At 44.6% G+C, this 21,950-nt stretch overlaps 2 protein-coding genes across 2 annotated transcripts; one reads left to right on the top strand and one right to left on the bottom strand.

Moving 5' to 3' along the window:
- Positions 1-823: 823 nt before the first annotated feature.
- Positions 824-11,900, top strand: LRRIQ4 (leucine rich repeats and IQ motif containing 4). The gene is made up of 5 exons (XM_059686990.1): positions 824-1,789; positions 4,380-4,553; positions 5,798-5,936; positions 7,438-7,634; positions 11,381-11,900. Exons 1-5 carry the CDS (start codon positions 824-826, stop codon positions 11,531-11,533), a joined length of 1,629 nt encoding a protein of 542 aa, XP_059542973.1. The 3' UTR covers positions 11,534-11,900.
- Positions 11,901-18,800: 6,900 nt separating this feature from the next.
- LOC132230090 (cullin-1-like) lies at positions 18,801-21,703 on the bottom strand. The gene has a single exon (XM_059686995.1). It carries the CDS (start codon positions 21,607-21,609, stop codon positions 19,291-19,293), a length of 2,319 nt encoding a protein of 772 aa, XP_059542978.1. The 5' UTR covers positions 21,610-21,703; the 3' UTR covers positions 18,801-19,290.
- Between the last annotated feature and the right edge of the window lie 247 nt (positions 21,704-21,950).

The raw sequence follows: 21,950 nt of genomic DNA on the forward strand, positions 1-21,950 counted from the left end.
AACTGGACCGGAGGGCCTGAACAAAAGCATGGATGGAGTGTTTGTGTGAACTAATATAAATTCAAAGTAAACATCATTATGTGCAGTTCCTCGTTAGTATCCCCGCCTGTCAAAGTAAACATCATTACATAAAAAGGTACGGTCTTTTTTTTCAATAGTTTTATTCATTTCAAACGGGCCGGATCCGGCCCAGGGGCCGTAGTTTGCCTAGGGCTGGCCTAGTGGGTGGCTTGTTCTCCCCTTGTCAGTCTCCAAACTTGAAAATGCCACAGGCATAAAAGCGCCCACTGGCTCTACTTATTCAGGGAGGACTAGTCCATCTCTCAAATTTAATTCTCTTGACCTGTGCACCCACAACTCTCTAGTAGTTTTAAGGAAAAATAAAATGTTTTAAAATATTAAATTTTTTCTAGTGTTCTCTCAGTGTTTATTGTAGGACCAATGATCTTTTGCAACTTTCTTCAGCCTACCTGGAAATAGAATCAAGATGAGCATTTTTTTCAAAAAACTGAATTTAGACTATTTTTAAAAATATTAGTTAATCTGTTAGGAGTAAGAGGAGTCTACACTTTAATTCTTCTCCCAACACAAATCACAAAAACCTTTATTTTATGTTGTGGCGCAATGTCAAGCGCTAAATTCAATCAACTAAAATTTTGATTTTATCTCTCTTTCAGGATACCAACCCTGGTGGCAGGTAAACTCTGATTTTTTTTTCTCCTTTTCACAATATCTCAGATTTTGAATATTTGAATGGCCCGTCGAAATAATACCAAATGGCATCACACCAGCAGTAGAACGTTCCTCTAACGCACATCAAAACATGACCCACGGCACATCCGGGAGAACATTTTTCCTCGATGCCGCTAATCAGAACTTGGCTACGATCCCGCCGGGGATCCTAGAACTAAGAGAATTAGAAGAGGTGCACCTGGAAAATAACCACATCGAGGAGATCCCCCAGGATATTCAGTACCTAACGAACATCAAAGTCCTCTACCTGAACAATAACAGGCTGAGCAAGCTGTGCCTGCAGCTGGGAAAGCTGAGCCGCCTGGAGGGCCTGGACCTGAGCGACAACCCCATCCTCCCCTCCTGGATCCGGGTCCTCAGCAGCATCCGCTCCCTGCGCCAGCTCCGCCTCTACCGCACCCAGGTCGGGGAGATCCCCACCGAAATCTGCAAACACCTCCACCACCTCGAGCTGCTCGGCCTGTCGGGAAACCGCCTGAAGTCTCTGCCCAAGGAAATTGTGAACCAGACCAAACTGAGGGAGCTCTACCTGAAGCAAAACCAATTTGAGGTTTTCCCGCCGGAGCTCTGCGTCCTCCGCAACCTGGTGATCATTGACCTGGATGAGAACAGGCTGACGGCGCTCCCGGAGGAGATCGGGAAGCTCATCAGGCTGCAGAAGTTCTACGTGGCTCACAACAGCCTGCAGGGGCTGCCCGAGTCCCTGTGCCAGTGCGACCAGCTGTCGGTGCTGGATCTTTCCTACAACCGCCTCCACTCCCTCCCGCGCAGCCTGGGGAGCCTCTCGGAGATGGCGGAGGTGGGGCTGAGCGGGAACCCGCTGGAGAAGGTGCCGCGCCTGGTCTGCAAGTGGACCTCGCTGCACCTGCTCTACCTGTGCAACACCGGCCTGCGCTCGCTGCGCCGCTCCTTCCGGCGCCTGGTCAACCTGCGCTTCCTGGACCTCAGTCAGAACCACATGCAAGGCTTCCCCGTGCAGATCTGTTCGCTGAAGAACCTGGAGATCCTGGCGCTGGATGATAATAAGATAGGGAAGGTACGGATCCCTTTCCCGGCTGGCACTAGGGCCTAAGCCCTCACCCCGGGCCCTCCCTGCCCGAAGTTGGTGCGGTTCTGTGTCTAAACATCAGCACATTCTAACTGACTTTATGGGCAAACATCCAGGGTTAACAAATATAGCCAACACGGCGATCACTTTTATGACTCCCCCCCCCTCCCCTCCCCTCCCCTCCCTTCCCCTCCCCTCCCCTCCCTTCCCCTCCCCTCCCCTCCCTTCCCCTCCCCTCCCCTCCCCTCCCCTCCCCTCCCCTCCCCTCCCCTCCCCTCCCTTCCCCTCCAAGAACAACATTGATCACAATTAGTAGCTACCGTTTATTTACAATATGTATGTTAGGCACTGGGCAAAGTGTTTGTTTGTTTTTTGCAAGGATTATCTCATTTAATCCTCTCAAGTATCTTTTTAAAAATACATTTTTATTGATTTCAGAGAGGAAAGGAGAGGGAGAGACAGAAACATCAATGATAAGAGAGAATAATCGATTGGCTGCCTCCTGCATGTCCACAACTGGGGATAGAGCCCGAAACCAGGGCATGTGCCCTTGACCAGAATAAAACCCGGGATCCTTCAGTCCACAGGCCCATGCTCTATCCACTGAGCCAAACCGGCTAGGGACTGACAAGTATTTTTGATGTAGGTAATATTATCCTCAATGGCATATGAGGAAAATGAGGTGCAGGGTGCATAACTAACTTGTCAAGGCCACATGCCTACTATAAGTGATGAAGGCAGGATTCCCACCCAGAGCTGCTGGACTCCGGGGTCTATCTATATAATAAAAGCCTACGCCACCATTACGGCAGAGGCAGATGCTCGATGCAGGAGCTGCCCCCTGGTGGTCAGTGTGCTCCCCCTGTGGGGAGCCAGAAGCCAGGCTCACAGCTGGTGAATGCAGTGGCGGTAGCAGGAGCCTCTCCCACCTCTACAGCAGTGCTAAGGTGCGGCAAGCTGAGCAGTAAGGAGCAGCAATCAGGTGGGCAGTAAGGAGAAAGGGGGTCCCGGATTGCGAGAGGGATGTCCGCCTGCCAGCTTAGGCTGGCCTAAGCCGGCAGGCGGACATCCCCCAAGGGCTCCTGGACTGTGAGAGGGCGTAGGCTGGGCTAAGGGACACCCCCCCACACACACACAAATTTCATGCACCGGGCCTCTAGTATTCTTAATAAAGACCACCTCCTAACAGGATTTCCTTAAACAGATTTTTCTGACACATACAACCTTAGATCTTAATATTCCATTCATGGGAAACTGCAAAAACAGCTTTAGAGAAACTTTCCCATGTGTACAGGGTGGCCTGTTCAGAAATGTTCATCATAGCATTGTTGGTAATCATGAAGTAATGGAAGACAATCTAAATGTCAGCTAATAGAGGAATGAGCAAGTAAATTGTGGTGTATTTGTAAAATGGAATGCTATGCAATAATTTAAGTGAATGGGAGCTATAGGTACCAATGTGGAGAAATCCCAAAATGTTAATGTTTGTTAAAAAGTAAAGCACCGAATTGCAGAACCCAATGATGCCACTTATAAAAATTTTTAATCACACAAAAATACATATACACACAACAAATTTTATGGATATTTATATATGTCATAAGAGTATAAAAAATATGGACTGGAAAAAACTACATTCCTAACAATGGTTGTTTCTGGGAAGAGGGAGGTAGTCAAGCAAATGAAGGTATTGTAGAGAAACTCAACTTTAATTGCAGTATTTTATTGTGTTTATTAACAAAAGATTTGGGTATACTTGTATTTGTTTCTTTTGTTTAATATTTAAAATAAAAAAGATTTATTTGAAAAGCAAAAGACAACTCTAGAGGGAGAAAAAGGGATACTTGGAATTCAACACCTAACCAAATAATAGGTCTGTCTTTCTTGGCCGTCGACACCAGTCTCATGTGTTCCCCAGACATTATAAAAATCCTAGGCCTAAAAGGTGTGGGTTTTGAAAAAATATATATTTTTATTGATTTCAGAAAGGAAGGGAGAGGGAGAGAGTCATAGATACAGCAATGATGAGAGAGAATCATTGATTGGCTGCCTCCTACACGCCCCCTATTGGAGATTGAGCCTACAATCAGGGCATCTGCCCTGACAGGGAATCTATCGTAGACTTCCTGGTTCATAGGTCGAGGCTCAACCATTGTGGTACATGGGCCAGGCAAGGTGTGAGTTTATTAAAAAATATATATTTTATTCAATTTTCAAAACCTTGGGTAGGTCTTTTGTTTTCCTAATTGCCATAGACTTTTAAAACTGCCTGTCAGCAAGTAAGTGTTTTGATAGTAACTTTAAGATTTAGGAAGAGAATCTAGGATTTAATCTCAATTAAGTTTGCAGGTTTGATTCCTGGTCAGGGTACATACCTAGGTTGTGGGTTCCATCCTGATTGGGGCATGGGGGGAGGCACCTGACCGATGTTGTTTCTCACATCAATTTCTCTCTCTCTTTCTCTCTCTCTCTCTCTCTTTCTCTCTCTCTCCCCCCTCTCTAAAATCAATAAACATATCCTCATGTGAGGATTTAAAAGAAAATATTGACTTGAAACATCTTTTTGGAATACTTCTAGTTACCTTCAGACTTCGGTGCACTTTCAAAACTGAAGATACTTGGACTAAGTGGGAATCAGTTCATGTCATTTCCAGAAGAAATCTTTTCTTTAGAGTCCTTAGAGAAATTATACATTGGGCAAGATCAGGGAGCCAAGCTCACCTTTGTGCCAGAGGACATTGGGAAACTACAGGTAAGACCCCCAATGAGCAGGCAAAGAGGTACGCACTTACCAATTCCTTAAGTTGGCTGATATTGGGGAAACATGCCCTGTTCCCACAGGCTGCGTGTGGAATCAACCACACCAGATTTCCAGCGCCTAACAACAGTCATCATTATGCTTTGAGCCTTCCACTGTCTTCCTGATCAACCCACAGATTTATACCCAAAACAAGTTATTGTGATTGCTAGTGGGTATGTCATGCCATACTCCTTTCCACTATGTGTTTTGGAAAGTTTTATTTGCAAAAATTGAGCCATGCTGCTCTACATTTTGTTTCTACTTTTCATAACTTACCCTTGAAAGTTGTACTATTTTGAAGTTAAAGTATCATACAGGTGAATGCTGGGAGCTGCCGTTTGGGTGGGGCAATAGACCTCCCACTCTCCATGGTGGAATGTAAATCGTGGTCTATTTTACTGTTGCACCAGGTTCACTGAGGATGGGTCCACGGCACTGTGATAAATCCTAGCAGAGCAACACGTTCACTTCACTAACTGGTAGCCATACCAGTGTGTCTTTATCTATATGCAGACTTTAAGGAACTGTTATATTTTCATGCTCCTGGTCCTGCACTTTTTTAATACTGATAAAGTAGGTGTGGGCCACTACATTATCCCTGGTCATGGCACTGAGCAATGGTCAATGGTATGTATAGCAGATACTCACCTATGACACAGGGCTTCTATTCCGAATTCTCCATTCTTTTATGCTGTGTTCATAGAACTCTATCATTTTGCTCCTTGTACATCATGTCACACTCTTCAAAATCTTAGGGTGAGATACAAACAAGTGTTTGCCCAGTGAATTTGAACGTAGTTAACTTATTATCTGTATACTTGGCTAATTCCACTTGGGCAATGTTGGGTTGATATTTGGGGAAATTATACTTCTGAGGCAACTGCCACCGATAATTAGCTATTGAAAGGGAGCAAATGATGTGTGTAGTTAAATGATCCAAATTACTTTTTCATAAAGTTCTTGTAAAACAGAAATACTAGATTCCCATGTTCTATTTTCCCTACATAAATGCGAACCGTTTCTAATAGTTTAACTGAAAAATAACTTCTTGATGATGGCCCTTTAAATGTTTCCCCCTTTATGCCAATGCATAATAACCCTCACTGAAGTAGCATGGGAACTCGCAGATGATTCTAGTTGCTGTAACTCATTTTTCAGTGTAAGGATCATTGTGGTATACTATGATCTTATTTCAGAGTCTTAAGGAGCTGCATATAGAAAACAACCATCTGGAGTACTTGCCAGTGGCCTTGGGATCAATGCCTAACCTGGAAGTTCTTGATTGCCGCCACAATCTGCTTAAGCAGCTTCCAGATGCCATCTGCCAAGCACAAGGTGGGGAATCTTAGTAGGCCCATAGCCTAGTACAGTGGTTCTCAACCTTCCTAATGCCGCGACCCTTTAATGCAGTTCCTCAAGTTGTGGTGACCCCAACCATAAAATTATTTTCATTGCTACTTCATAACTGTAATTTTGCTACTGTTATGAATCGTAATGTAAATATCTGATATGCAGGATGTATTTTCATTGTTACAGATTGAATATAGTTAAAGCATAGTGATTAATCACAAAAAAATATGTAATTATATATGTGTTTTCCAATGGTCTTAGGCAACCCCTGTGAAAGGGTCGTTTGACCCCTTTAAAGGGGTTGTGACCCACAGGTTGAGAGCCGCTGGCCTAGTAGAATTTGAGACCAGCATTTCCCTTGATAAAAGCTTCTTTGCTTTTCTAAAGACCAACCTCCGTGTTTAGAGAGCTTGGCCCTACCTCATTACCTCCTTGCAGGGTTCCCTGGGAAGGTCAGGTCTCTGACTAGTACAGCTCAGAGCCTCCCAAAGGCAGATTATTTATTGGGAATTTGAAAAGCAAGTAGCAACTACTAAGATAATTAGTCATTACACCATCAACAAAAATGTACTGAATCCCTACTACATGTTGGAATTGGGAGTTGGGGGCCCTGTAGTAAATTCATATTAGGTCACTAAGTCACTTGAAGAAAAAGAAAATACTGACTCACAATGGTGAAATCAGCAAGGGGCAGGGGGAGGGAGGCTTTTGAAGCTACATGATTGACATGAAAAGTCATATATGATTCATATTTAAACGCTCAAACATATCCATTTACTTAAGCTTTTTGCTGAGGTCCTACTGGGGCCAGATTAAAAAAAAATTTCCCCATAGTGTACTGAATCTTCAGGTTTATAGATATGTTTTCAAACTATGCCTATTCTTTAGTGAAAGGAGGATGAAGAAATATGAGTGCAAGCTGTTACCTAACCACAAGACATTCAAAGGTTAGAGGCTATCCCAGCCGTGGGCAAACTACGGCCCGCGGGCCGGATCCGGCCCGTTTGAAATGAATAAAACTAAAAAAAAAAAAGACTGTACCCTTTTATGTAATGATGTTTACTTTGAATTTATATTAGTTCACACAAACACTCCATCCATGCTTTTGTTCCGGCCCTCCGGTCCAGTTTAAGAACCCATTGTGGCCCTCGAGTCAAAAAGTGTGCCCACCCCTGGATCCAGTACTCTTTAGTAATGCTCCTGACTGTACATTTTTATTCGGTCCTTGGTCTCTGGAGGAATGAAATATTCTCAAAATCTTTTAGTGTTTATTAATGTTTCTTGTCTCCAATACTTATTTACACAAAGTCCAACAACTCTGAGTTGTTTTAAAGAAGAGAACTTCAGGTTGCCTCATCAAATCTGATGTTTTTTGTGACATGGCACAGTAGAAAACAAACCTTTCAAAATGACTGGACTAAAGAATTCACGTTTTAATTCTTGCCTGTTTTTAAGATAAATTCATCATTTTAAAATATTGTTTCAGCTTTGAGAGAATTACTGCTTGAGAAAAACTTGCTCACCCAACTTCCAGAGAATTTAGATAGTCTAGTGAATCTCGATGTTCTGACGCTGATGGACAATCCTATGGAAGATCCCCCAAAAGAAGTGTACACTGAAGGCAAAGAGGCTATCTTCACATACCTTATGAATAAAAGACATATGAAAATAATAGCGACAAAGGTAAATCAGCAAAGTTTCTGGGTAATAGACTCCTAGTTGCTTTGGAGAGGGGTTAGTGTTAAACACATTAGATTATCCAATGGGGCTGCTCTTTACACATCGGTACCTTGTCCTTGAGAGTAGAGACTCTTATTTACTTACCCAGGGCCAAGCGAGAGAATTTTGAACATCATCCTAGCATTTTTGTTCCTCGTCTCCTTGTCAGGTAAGAAGCCAACAATCAGGCAAAAGAAACCAAAATTTCAACTCTTAAAACAATCTAAAATTCTTAGAGCATTCACTGGTATGGAAAGCTGATAGTAACAAAGTCAGTAAGATAAGGCTGAAAAATTAGAAATGAAAGCATTTATGGTGCAGAGGTCTAGTGACCAGAGTTCTTCTCTGCCACTAACTAGAACTAGACAGTGATGGCGAACCTTTTGAGCTTGGCATGTCAGCATTTTGAAAAACCCTAACTTAACTCTGGTGCCGTGTCACGTATAGAAATTTTTTGATATTTACAACCATAGTTAAACAAAGACTTATATTTTTTATATTTATTTTATATATTTAAATGCAATTTAACAAAGAAAAATCAACCAAAAAAAATGAGTTCGCATGCCACCTCTGACACATGTGTCATAGGTTTGCCATCACTGAACTAAGATCAAAGAACTAAGAGGCCTGTCTTGCCCATGAAGCTCATGGAGACAGACATAAGGATACCCCAGACAGAGCAGGAATGTGTTCACTTCAGTCAGTATTCAGTGTTCTCCATTCAACTGTTCCAAGCCCCCATCTTCTCACACTCCTACTTCCAACCTGCTCCCCGAAAATATACCTTTCATTCAGCAGTCACACTGACGCTGTCAAAATATAGGTTGATCAGCTCTCCTCTGCTGAAATCGACCATTTTCATTTCCCTGAAATTAAACTCATAGATAATATTACCTACCAAAACTACATACTTTTAATAAATCAAAGTAATGCCTGAGCTACAACATAAAAGGAAAGATAAGGACAGTTATTTATGTTAAAATATTTGTTTTAATATGTATGTATTCAGAAATGACTACTTTGGAAGAATAAAAATACTTTTTGGAGTCTTCCTAAGAGCATTTTGAAAAACCATATACCCTCTTGCACATTTTCAAAATTGGTATTTAAACTTTTTTGTCACTAGGTTTAAATCATTGCAAAGCTTTTACTTTACAGTGAATTTTAAATATCAAACATTTTAAAATAGAGCTCTTAGATCAATATTTTAAATGTACCCAATGGAATCTAAATATTATTTTGATTTGATATGTCAGTCAACATCAATTTACAAGATACTTGAACAAGTTCTTATTTTACAGGCAGACATTTTGTTATATCCTTTTCTTCTTGAACATCTATTTTCATACCATTTTCCCTGTAGAATTGATCTTAATATTTTATGTGATATATATAGTGTGTCCCAAAAAATGTATCCACATACTTTGAATAATTATAAAGGCAGTGTTTATTAAAATACATTTCATTTTCAAAATTGCATTATCAGCTATTAAAGTGTGTATACATTTTGGGGGAACACCCTGTACATATCATTTTTTTAGTTTTATTTAGTTATATATTTTATATATATATAATTTAAAGTCATTTATAGATCACCTTTCATACTTATGGGTAACAAAAATATTTATGCAAATTAAAATTATTTTTTTCTGTAACTATAGGGTTTTATAATGTTCTAGAATTATTACATTTTATTAGTCATATTATAATTATTGGTAGTATAAAATTGACCATAACAACATAGCATCTATTATGAATTTTGGTGTTTAATTATTTGACCTATAAGATTTTGGGTAAATACATACACAAATGAGAGAAACTTTTCCACATGGTTTATGTATCCTTGCATCAATAGTACTTATGGCTAGAATGAGATGGGGCTTGGCATCAGTTCTATGCCTATTTTTCATTTTACAAATGAAGTGCCGAGAAACACTGTCCCCATAAATTAGGTGATAAGAAGTTTTCTTCTTTGCCACATTTTGTTTTAAATGGCAATGCCTTAAACATCTCTGAAACTTCTCCCAGGTTTATACCCCAAATCAGATAGCAGGCTCTTAGCAGACAAATCAACTGTTCTACCTTCAATTTTCTTGAAGGCGAAGAGTTGGAAGGCAAAAGGATTGGTTACCTGTCCTTAGAGCCAACATCAGTGATATTACTTTGAATTGTCCTCCCCCCCCCCCCTTTTATTTTGGTGTCCCAGAGGTTTTTGAAGTCCAGGGCAACACACCCTAGTCAGACTCAGGTGGGTGAGAGGTGTGCCAGAGGGGCAGCTGTGTTCCTAGGCAGACACATTTTAGAAAAGGGTACGCGTGGAAGTTTGGAGCTGGATTGCTTCCAAACTGTCCAAGCTTGCTCACCCTTGGAAAGTCTTTGTGGACCAGGGTGCATGTCACACAAGTGAAGACCTTGACAACAAAAAGCCCTGCACATTTTCAGAATGCCTCTAGAGGGCAGTACTGTCCCCTGGAAAATCACCACCCTAACCGATCTGCTGCTTTCCCTCCCCATCTCATCTTTCCCTTTTCTGCTTCACTTGAGTCACAAACGGGATCCTCGGTAGGTTTCTAAGGCCCAGGCGTGCTCCTGCCTCAGGATCTTCACACTGGCTCTTTCTGCCCAGAGATCATTCCCCTGGTATGGGCAAAACTCTGCCTCCACTTAGTTGAGTCGCTGCTCAAATTTCGTCATACCTGCCCTTAGTCTACCTTATATAAAACAGCATACCCCCACCTAACTTCTTCATTCCTCCAGCAAATATTTATTGAGCTTCTACTCTGTGCCAGGCATTGTTCTAGGCACTGGAAATACACCCGTTTGAACAAAACACAATATGTCCTCATATTGCTTAAAGTCTAGTGTGATGGGAATAAAAACATGAATAGGTAACGTAAAATTATATACTGTGTTAGAAAGTGATAAGTGGTATTGGAAAAAAAGTTCAAGCTAAGGGGAACTGAGATGACCAGAAGTTGTGTGTGTGTGTGTGTGTGTGTGTGTGCGCTGTGGAATTTCAATTTAAATGAGATGGTCAGAACTTGAACTCAACAGGTAGGCTTCATTGGAAAAATGACTGCCTCAGGTTACCATAACAACAGACCATAGACTAGGACGCTTAGATAATAGAAATGTGTTTTCTCACAGTTCTGGCTCTGGCTGCTAAAGGTTCAAAGAGTCTACTTAGTTCTAGAGGTGGGATGTTTCTGAGTAGGTGCGAGGGAATAGGATTGAGTGAGGCAACAAGGGTGGGCTGGCTGTAGGTGGGCAGGGGCATAGGAAGACTAGTAATAAGAAGGAAGGCAGGGTAAAGGCACGCCCTCTTCCCCTTACTGTGCACTGCCATCTCCAGGGCACTGAACACCATCTAATTATACATTTATGTGTTTATTGTTTATTGTCTCTTCCCTTCACTGGAATGTGAGCTCCACAAAGTCAGGGATAATAGTATTTATTGAGCTTCTACTATGTGCCAGGCATTGTTAACTGCTGTTTCCCGAAGGTTTGGAACAGGGCTTGGTGCATAAAAGCACTCAATACTTTAAAAAAATACCTGGATGACTACTGGCCAATTGAGAAAGAGAGAAAATAAGGTTTAGAGTTCTCATCACATTGCATTCTCCACATTTTTAAAACCACATGTCAGAACAAAGAGTTGTAACCATTCCCAGTGATACCAGCTAATACTGTTTGGGTTTATCTGTTTTCAGATTCAGTCCTGGTGGCGTGGAATGATGGTACGGAAAGGACTTGGGAAATTTAGTGAAATGTTAAAAGTGCGAAAGAAAGGAAAGAATTCTCTAAAATCTAAGTCAGGGAAGAAGGGTGGAAAAGAAAAACCTGCAAAGGAAAAGAAGAAATAATTTTGTATATTAATGACTTGAGGTAATGAACCCTGATGGATTAAGAAGGCAAAAATATATAGGAATTAGATGCCCACCACACTAAAATTATTCATTAAATTATGGTTATGTGTTAAAGTAAATATTCTTACTTTTACTGAAATATTTATGAGAAAATGATATGAAGCCCGTGAATTACTTCAGAATAATATCAGGCAAGTGTGGGGGGTCCAAATGAAACAAGATTGGACGTAAGCTGATAACTGCAGAAATATCTGATAGTTACATGGAGGTTCGTTATAGTATTCTGTAACAAACTTTTAGTTTTGAAATAATTATATATTCACTAGAGGCCCGGTGCACGAAATTCATGCACTGGGGGGGGGGGGGGAGATGGAGAAGTCCCTCAGTCCGGATTGTGAGAGGGCACAGGACAGGCCAAGGGACCCCACTGGTGCCCGATCGGTGCCAGGGAGAGACATGGGAGGTTGGCCAGCCAGGGAGGGACCACAGGAGAGCTCCAGGGTGTGTCTAGCCTATCTCACTCAGTTCCGATCGGCTGGACCCCAGCAGCAAGCTAACTTACCGGTTGGAATGTCTACCCCCTGGTGGTCAGTGCACGTCATAGCGAGCAGTTGAGCGGCCTTAGCATATCATTAGCATATTACACTTTGATTGGTTGAATGGACGACCAGACGACTGGACACTTAGCATGTTAGGCTTTTATTATATAGGATAGGAAGTTCCAAAGAAATGTACAGAGAGGCCCATGTACCCTTTACCCTCCCTTAGTGTTGACATCTTGCAAAGCTAGAGTACAATAACAAAACCAGAAAATCTACATTGGTACCATCAGGAGAACTTATTCAGACTCCATCAGTTACACATACACTCATTTGTGTGTGTGTGTGTGTGGGGAGGGGGGGGTCAATGCAGGTTTTTTTTTCAATGCAGTTTTGTCTCATGTAGCTTCATGTAGCCACCACCACAATCAAGATACAAAATTGTTCCATCACCACAGGTCTTTACTGCGTTATTCCTTTTAGTCACATCTACCACCTACCCCTTTCTCAATCCCTGAGCTGTTCTCTGTCTCTATAATTTTGTTATTTCAAGAATGTTATATACATGGAATCATATACATGACCTTGGGAAACCAGCTTACTGACACCCGCCATGGTCAAAGTGAATGCTGCTGCTGCAATCTTGGTCCAAGCGTTGTAGCTCTTCCTCCAGTGAAGGTGGGAGGATCCATCTCTTCATTCCTATTTCAGTGATCGCCGGAAGTCTGGTCACGGCACATAACAAGTGTCTAAACCATGGTCCACAATCCCGAAAAGTTGATGGCCGAAGGCTAATATCCAGCTCCGTTAACTCTCTGAGGAGCCACACGTTTTGGCAGGAGATGGCCCATCCTGCATCGCAGATGCTGTCATTATAGCTCAGGTCGAGCTTCCGCAGCCTGGCCAGATGACCTGTGTGTATTACCGCTTCTGAAAAACAAAATCACTCTAATTGCCAAAATACAAGAATACTTTCTGTCATGGCTGTTTCCCACTTCCAGTAACACAAGGCGGTAGTTCCAGACCGGTAATGACAAGATTGATCATTAGTAATGCTTTGTTGCTAGCTAGCTATTTTATTTAGGGCATCTGAAATTACTTTAGTAACAAATTTCCTCTCTGTGCATCCCAAGTACAACTTGAAAATGGATTTTTTTTTCTCTTTCCACATTCCTACCCCAAAAAATATATTTTTTGGTCAAATTCCTGCTCTTTACTTCACGGGGGTCCCAGCTCTTCCTGCAGACTTTCTCTAATTAAATGTGAGGAACGATGGATCATTGGCTTGAACAGAAGACTATTAGTGAATAATCTTCTTGCTGTTTAATACTATTTAGTTGTTCATTTCTCATTCATTCTGCAGTCAACAATGATTTAACTGAGCACTTTCCATGTGCAAAATATACCTGGATAATTTCTAATCCAACTGAGAGATGTTTAATCACAGAACACTTTTGTCTTTGAATAGCACATGTCACAGTACTACCTACAAGGGCACTTAATACATAATTATGATGAAGCTAAGAGAAGATAATGACTTCTGTAAGAAGAGGTAGGGGAGCCCTAACCGGTTTGGCTCAGTGGATAGAGCATCGGCCTATGGACTCAAGGGTCCCAGGTTCGATTCCGGTCAAGGGCATGTACCTTGGTTGCAGGCACATCCCCAGGAGGGGGTGTGCAGGAGGCAGCTGATCAATGTTTCTCTCTTATCAATGTTTCTAACTCTCTATCCCTCTCCCTTCCTGTCTGTAAAACAATCAATAAAATATATTTTATAAAAAAAAATAGGAGAAAGAAAAGGTAGGGGAGACACCCAAGGCTAATAGTACATGCTTTTCTTTTTAGTCCAAAGTTGAAATGGATTATAGAGATGAGATGAGTGGTGTAAAATCTCAGAGTTACAAGGGACCTGGAGGTCTCCTTGAGGATTCAACCTCCAGATCAATGATCAGCGAAGGCTCCCTTTCACAGCTTCTCCATGGTGAGCAGCCCGGGTCTGCCTGCAGCGCCCTTACAGGTCGCCCCAAGAGGGTGAAGCAGCTCTCAGCAGAAGGATGCCCTTCCTTTGAGACCCTGATCTACCTCCTGGGGATTCCTCCATTGCCTGTCTTGGCCGGCCTGAAACTCCAGCTCCTTCCTTGTGTTAGCCCTGCAGTGTTGGACAACCGTCAGGTCCCCTCAAATTTTCTTCCTTTAGGACTAAATGTGCCTTGGTTTTTCCATCATTTCTTTTTCTTTTCTTTTTTTATTGCTTAAAGTATTACAATAAGTATTACATGTGTCTCCTTTTTTCCCCCCCGCCCTTGACAATCCCCTGGCCTCCCCTATCCCCCAGTGTCTTATGTCCATTGGTTATGCTTATATGCATGCATACAAGTCCTTCACAAATTTCATGCACCGGGAAACTAGTACTGGAGTAAAGCAGAGCACTTCTTCAGGACCTAAATAACTGAATAGCTGTTGATCCCAGAAAGTCCTTGAGCTCCTCTGTGATGTAAATTTTTGTTTCTCTCTTAATGAGGCAGGTTTTTAGATAACAACTTGATAACCTCTGTCCAAGAAGGCCAGTATGGGGAGAGTAGGATGTGGTGAAGGGTTAGGGGTAGTGGGCAAGGTCAGAGACAGCTGGTCCTGCTGAGAAGCCTGAATTTTGATGTGTGATGGAAAAGCACAGGGTGGTTTTGAGCTAGGAAAGAATTGTGATTTCTTTTCTAAATATATTTTTATTGATTTCAGAGAGGAAGAGAGAGGGAGAGAGAGATAGAAACATCAATGATGAGAGAGAATCATTGATAGGCTGCCTCCTGCACTCCCCCTACTGGGGATCAAGCCCACAACCCAGGCATGTGCTCTTGACTGGAATTGAACTCAGGACCCTTCAGTCAGCAGGCCGATGCGCTATCCACTGAGCCAAACCAGCTAGGGCAAGAATTGTGAGCTTTATGTTTTCAAAAGATCACTCTGCTGCATTGAGAGCATTCTGCAGGGGCCAAGAATGGAAGCAAGGCTTCTGTTAGAAGTGGCTACATGAAGAAAGGTATGATGTACCAGAGGTGGAGCTGGCCACCTGTAAAAAGATATTATTGGCCAAATGGGACCCTTGTTTGGATTCAGGTCTCTTCACATGTTGCTCTGTGGACAGTGGGTGCACTGTAACTCACTAGTGTTTATGAATTGTCCACATAAAAGACTTTACCTGTGCTGCTGTAGAAGGCAAATCCACTGGATGCACTGAACTCCTCAGTGAAGAACAAGAAAGGGAAATATGCTCATCAGTATTTAAGCACCTGTTTCCACTTCTCCGGTAAAGCATGAGATCCCCTTCATTGTAGGCATCTGAAACAAGAATATAATATTCTTAGAATAAGCTCTTATGAGGTCTCTGTGTCCTCAGTGCCTGGCCCAATGCCATGTATATGTTAGGCACCAAAACATGGTTGCCAATACCCACAGCTACAAATATAAAAAATCTCCAAAAATTAGGCCCTCATGGCTACCATAGTGTGGAGGTTTTTCTTATGCCCACATGATGACTTAGAATGCCACCATGGCTGTGTGCACCGAGTGACATCACAGCAGTGCTTCACAGTCCACTGACCTGACCCCGGTCTCTAGACCTCTTTAGTTTTATCCTATATGATAAAAGCCTAATATGCAAATTTCCCCCTCTATTGGGAGTTTGACCACGCGCTATAATGTGTGATGACCACCAGGGGGCAGCGTGAAATATGGCAGGCGTCGGTGACACAGCGCTGGCAATAGGGAACAGTGGAGGCGCTGCCGGCCCCGACAAACCCCGATGAGAGTGGGGCTGTGACAGGATGGTGGAGCAGGCAAGCAGATGGTGCCAGGCTAAGGCGGGTGCAAGCGGGGGCCAATTGCCCTGCAGAAGGCGACCGGTGGCTGGCAGGCTCTGATCACCAGATCCAGGTTGGGCCCTGGGCTGGGACAGGGAACTGGGGGTGAGTGGTGGCGACCAACCCTCCCATGGCACCCAGGCAGGGGGCTGCGACCTCCCGGTGGCTACCTGGGGGCAGAGGTGACAGAACAGAGGTGCAGTGAGAATGTGTGGTGTCCACAGAGCTCATTCTCACTCCTCCTGGAACCTTCCCCTGGAACACCAGGCTCACGTGCCGGGAAAGCCCCCGCACTCAGGTACCAGGTGCCCATGAGGAGCCTGCCCCACTCCCACACAGCCTCTTCCGGGCCAGTTGGGCTCCCCATGGATTTGTGCAAGAGCCGGTCTGTGAGGCTGGCTGGGAGAGAGTGCTGCCCCTCTGGCTTCTGTGCAAAGCTGCTGGGCAGCCCGGAGGCCCACACTGTGCCCCAACCCGCAGCGTCTAGCCACGCACACCACATCTTCTCGTGGGGACTCGGGTGCCGTGACTCAGGCAGAGGGGGGCACGCAGGGCCCCAGATGCAGCCCAGGGCGCAGAGGTCAGCTGGAATCTGCCTTTCCTCACCAGACGCTCATGCTTCCGTCTCAGGTCAGGCCTAGGAAATGTGCCTGTGCATAAATTTCATGCACCAGGCCTCTAGTCCTATCTAATAATAGAGAAACATGGTAATTAACCATAACTTCACTACCCTTCCCATTGGCTAATCAGGGCGATATGCAAATTAACTGCCAACCAAGATGGTGGCCAGCAGCCAGGCAGCTGAAGCGAACAGGAGGCTTGCTTGCTCCAGTGATGGAGGAAGCCAAGGTTCCCCGCCTTCCACTGCTGGCCTCTGAGCTTGCACTCTAAGAAACAATGTTGCAATTATAGAATCTAAACAAGCTCCAGAAACTTGCTTTCAGTCGGCCGGCAGCTGCAACAGTGTTTCAATTATAGAAGCCAAACAAACCCAGACCTGCTTTCAGCAGCCGAGGTCTCAGAGCTGGAGCCGAGCCTCAGAGCTAAAGCTGGCTCTCAGTTCCAGTGACTGCCATAGAAGGTAAATAAATCCCAGAATAAAAAAAGAAAGAAAGAAAGAAAGAAAGAAAGAAAGAAAGAAAGAAAGAAAGAAAGAAAGAAAGAAAGAAAGAAGAGGTTGGGAGCTTCAGTCACTGCCAGCCTGAAAATGGCCCTCAGCCCCTCACCCAGACTGGCCAGGCACCCCAAGTGGGGACCCCCACCCTGAAGGGGGTGTGACCAGCTGGAAACAGGCATCATCCCCTCATCCAGGGTGGCCAGGCACCCCAGTGGGGACCCCCACCTGTGGGGGGCTGTTTCTCTCTTTTCCATGTCCCGCATGGAAACAGTCCATTTGCTGAGTGGAGGAGCTGGGGATTAAGAAATTAAAGAAAGACCAAGACGCAGAAATGGATTTTAAGCTGGGGCCAGGTGGGTGCCATCCTCTCTGATGGAGAGGTGGCAAAGGCAGCCTGAGCCACACAGCAGGTTTATTTTAAAGGCCTAGATTTACATAACTAGTTCTGCCCCTGCCTGATTAACATGTCCAGCCTTATTGGGGAAGCATGTTCCCAGGGCGTGGCTCTGCCTATGCTCTGAGTTCAGCTGACAATAATTATAAGAAAATGCCTAGGTGCCTCCCAGGCAGCCCTCTACACCAACCCTGAAGGGGGTGTGACCAGCTGCAAACAGCCATCATCCCCTCATCCAGGCTGGCCAGGCACCCAAGTGGAACCCCCACCCTGAACCAGGACACCCTTCAGGGCAAACCAGCCAGCTCCCACCCATGCACCAGGCCTCTATCCTATATAGTAAAAGGGTAATATGCCTCCCGGCACCGGGATCAGCAGAGCAGCAAGGCCTCCCAGCACCGGGATCAGCGGAGCCTCGAGGCCTCCTGGCCCCTGGAGCAGCGTGACCAGGGGCACAGCCCAAACCCCCTGATCACCCTGCAGCTCTGCCTGTGACAGGGGGCGGGGCCACAACCTCGCTATCCACCCTGCTCTGTTCGTGAGAGCGGAAGGTACCCCAACCCCCTGATTGGCCCTGCTCTATGCCTGATAGGGGGGAGGTCCCCAACACCCTGATCGGCCCTGCTCTGTGTGTGACAGGGTACGGAGCCCCAACCCCCCTGATGGGCCCTGCTCTGTGAGTGACAGCAGGCAGTGCCCCAACCCCCTAATTGGCCAAGCTCTGTGCGTGACAGGGGTGGCACCACAACCTCCTGATCCGCCCTGCTCTGTGCATGACGGGATGGTGCCCCAACTCCCCAATCGGCCCTGCTCTGAGCCCGACCAGGGGCTGCAACTAAGGATTGGGCCTGCCCTCTGCCACCCAGGAGCGGGCCTAAGCCAGCAGGTCGTTATCTCCCGAGGGGTCCCAGACTGTGAGAGGGCACAGAGTTTTCCAAATTCGGAAAGTCTTTGTCTTTTGTCAGTTTCCATTACTAACTGTTGGGGTCCAACCCCAGCAGGTCCAGGGGTTCCCAATGGTGTGGACGGAGTTGGCGAAGAAGGAATGACAGGGAGACGGCGTTCAGTTGATCAGCAACCTAGCCAGGTTCTCTAGCCAGGATCTCCAGCCAAGTTCTGTGCTTATTGTCATGTTAACTGTATTTATACCAGCTGATTTTTTTTAAAAAAATGTTTTATTGATTTTTTACAGAGAGGAAGGGAGAGGGAGAGAGAGTTAGAAACATTGATGGGAGAGAAACATCAATCAGCTGCCTCCTGCACACCCCCTACTGGGGATATACCCACAACCAAGGTATATGCCCTTGACTGGAATCGAACCTGGGACCCTTCAGTCTGCAGGCTGATGCTCTATCCACTGAGCCAAACCGGCTAGGTCTATACCAGTTGATTTTATTTATTTATTTTTTTACAGAAATCCTTTAATTTTCTTTATTTCACACATTAAAAAATGAAACACACTATACAAATGGTTTTCAGAGCAGATTACATGCGGGTCCATTCAGACTCCTCTCAAAGTGTGGCCGACACTCAGTGCTGCCGAGACGGAGGCAGCTGTTAGCACGTAGCCGATGTATTGATCTAGATGCAGTAGCATGCAGCCCTCAGCATGACGGTTCATTCCCCTCTGTTCTTAAATTAGGTTAAATGGCGCCGGTGTCCATATTTACAGACTTGAAATGTATCGATCCTGAGCAGTTCTGATGTACATCTGAGACCGGCTGCTGGGAGTCTTGGTCTCAGCTTAAAAAGGGAGGCCAGTGGTGCAGGTAGCTGCTAGGAACTGGTCGTCATCCTGCCCACCAGGAACATTGGCCGCGGTGGCACAGTCAGACCCTCTACAGGGGTTAAGCCAAGTAACTGTAGGTGTCCTTTTCACCATCAACTCGCTCCAAATATTCTTTCTCGATCAGAATATCAATGCATTTCTTGATGACCGGGACCCGTGGCTTGAACCGTGAGGACAGCTGAGTGAGCACCTCCCCAAGCAGCTGCTGGTGCTTCAGCACCTTCCGCATCTTCATGATCCTCACAAGCGCCGCCTGGATCAGCAGTTTCCGGTCCCCTTCAATATTTTTGTGTGTAGTTTCTTGTTCCTGCTTCTGTTCGGTTTTCATTGGCACATTGATGTTAACCCTTAATTTCTTATTTTTATAACCAAGATATAATTTTATTAAGGTATCTGGCTTCAATTCCACCTCATCAACATTTGCATTTTCATCTTCCAAGACCAATAACTTCAACTTCAATAAAATCTGTAGGACTTGTGCCAAAATGGACATTTTGATTTGAGTGCTGTCCGTCAGCTGCTGCACCGTGTAAGCATCTTCTGTGTTGTATTGAAGCAGGATTGCCATCTGGAGTGTAGATGCCTGCAAAGTGTGTCTGTTCTTGAAGCAGTTTGTGACCAGCTCTCCTTTGGAGAGTTGGTACAACCACATCAGCTTCCTGCCGCTATGACGACTAGCGTAGAAAGCAGTGAATCGCTGGTAGCTACGCTCCAGCTCTGACGGCAAGGTGAACGTGCAGGACTGCTGGAAGGGCCACGAGACGGAGCTCAGCACCTGGAGACTGAAGTCCAAGTCCAGTGGCTCTGAATTTGTCAGGTGCTCTTTGAACTGTTCGTTTAAATCTTTGCTCACGCCAATGTCCTGAAACATCCGCTGAAGTTTAGAGGTGTACTCAAACCCACAGTCTTGCTTTAGTTTGGAGATCATGCTTGCTTCGGCATCATCACTCGCACTGCTCTGGTGCACGAGTCTTTTGGCCAGCATCTTCGCATAGAACTTCTGGAACACATCCTTGTCCTCTATGTACTTGAAGACAACCATCACTTGATTGAGTGCATCTTCTAGTTTTGCTTCTTCTGGGTTCTTGGAACTCTTCTTCAACAAGGAGTCACAGTATCGAGCCAGCAATTCGGGGGACTTACTGGACGACTGAGCCATCTTGGTGACAGCATTGTTGTTTATGAAGCGCCCACAAGCCTTGTCCAGGGCGGCCACGAAGCCCGTGTTGTTATTGAATGCTGACATGACCAGGGCGTTGTACTTTTTATGAACATCCAGCACTGTCTGCACGTACATTTTGGGATCATTTAAAGCAGCTTCTCCACACTTTTCAATTGCTGCAAGACCCTGATTATGAATATGTGTCTCCAAAAGTTTTTTCAGTTCTCCTAGGCCATCCTGGATTCGAGATACAAGATTATACATGCGACCCAAATCTTCGTTTTTATCAGCATCCAGCAAGTTCTGAAACTCTGTGTGAAAAATCTCCAGGTGCTTCTCGATAAGCACCTGCTCGCACTTCCTCGCTAACTCCTCCTGAGTGCTTCCATGGAGGTAGACCTGCACTCTCCGTTGCTCCTCGAGCAGACGGGCCTCCGCCTTTTTCATGTATTCAGTAACTGGGCTCTGCTGCAAGAATTCAGTACTCTCTCTGTCATAAAATTTCTCTGTATCAGCCAAGAACTGAGACTCAAAGAATTCTTTATACACTGTTAATGTAGGACCCTTCGCAAATGCATCATCTTCATTCAGCCCCAATTCCACATAAGACTGTACAACTCCACTAATCAGTCTTGTATCGATGGTTTCACCATTTCTTTCCTTTTCAATCAGTTTTAAAACAGCATTGGTTACCTGTTTGTTCAAGGGCCTTAATAGACAATCTCTCCATGTCACCAATGTGAGAGAATAGATTTCATATATTCCTCTTCGTCCTTCATCACATTCACGGCGAACCCAATATCTATTGAGGTAGGCACAAATTCCATTCAGAACTTTGCTGGAAAACCGGTAATCTTCCCACTGCTGAGTGTAGAACTTCAGTACACTCTCATCCATCAAGTCTTCTCCATCCTTAAGAATATTTGTCAAGTAATTCTTCAAAAATTCTTTAAGTCGTTTGTATAATTCCAAGCCAACAAATTGCACTTGCCCCTTTTTCGATTTAGAAGGAGGGACGCCAGCCCCTCCCGTTTGGTTTGACTGGTGAACATTCATGCAATAGCTATAAACATGAGTGTAGAGCTCCATGTATCTGGATTTTGCCATACTCTGTCTGGTGTACACCTGCTGGATTCCGGCTCTGAGGTCATCCCAGATCTGGTCAAGGCCAATCTGCTTCAGTCCATGGGGATTCTTACTCCTCTTCGATGACATTTTGAGTAATATTCTGAAGTTGTCCAGTGCAGCAATCCTTATCCAAAGACGGAAAACTTCCCCTATTGTTGTTGATGTATTTCCCCTCCACGTTCCGTGTGGTTCAGGGTCTACTGATGGGTACTTGGGTGTTGAGGTCCAACCCCAGCAGGTCCAGGGGTCCCCAAAGGTGTGGACGGAGTCGGTGAAGAAGGAATGACACGGAGACAGCGTTCAGTTGATCAGCAGCCTAGACAGTATCTCTAGCCAGGATCTCCAGCCAAGTTCTGGTGTTATATACCAGTTGATTTTAATCCTATCCATTCTATTCCAAAGGTTAGGGCGTTTCTTATCTCCATTCC

The sequence above is a fragment of the Myotis daubentonii genome, chromosome 3, assembly GCF_963259705.1.
Source record: "Myotis daubentonii chromosome 3, mMyoDau2.1, whole genome shotgun sequence".
NCBI lineage: Eukaryota > Metazoa > Chordata > Mammalia > Chiroptera > Vespertilionidae > Myotis > Myotis daubentonii.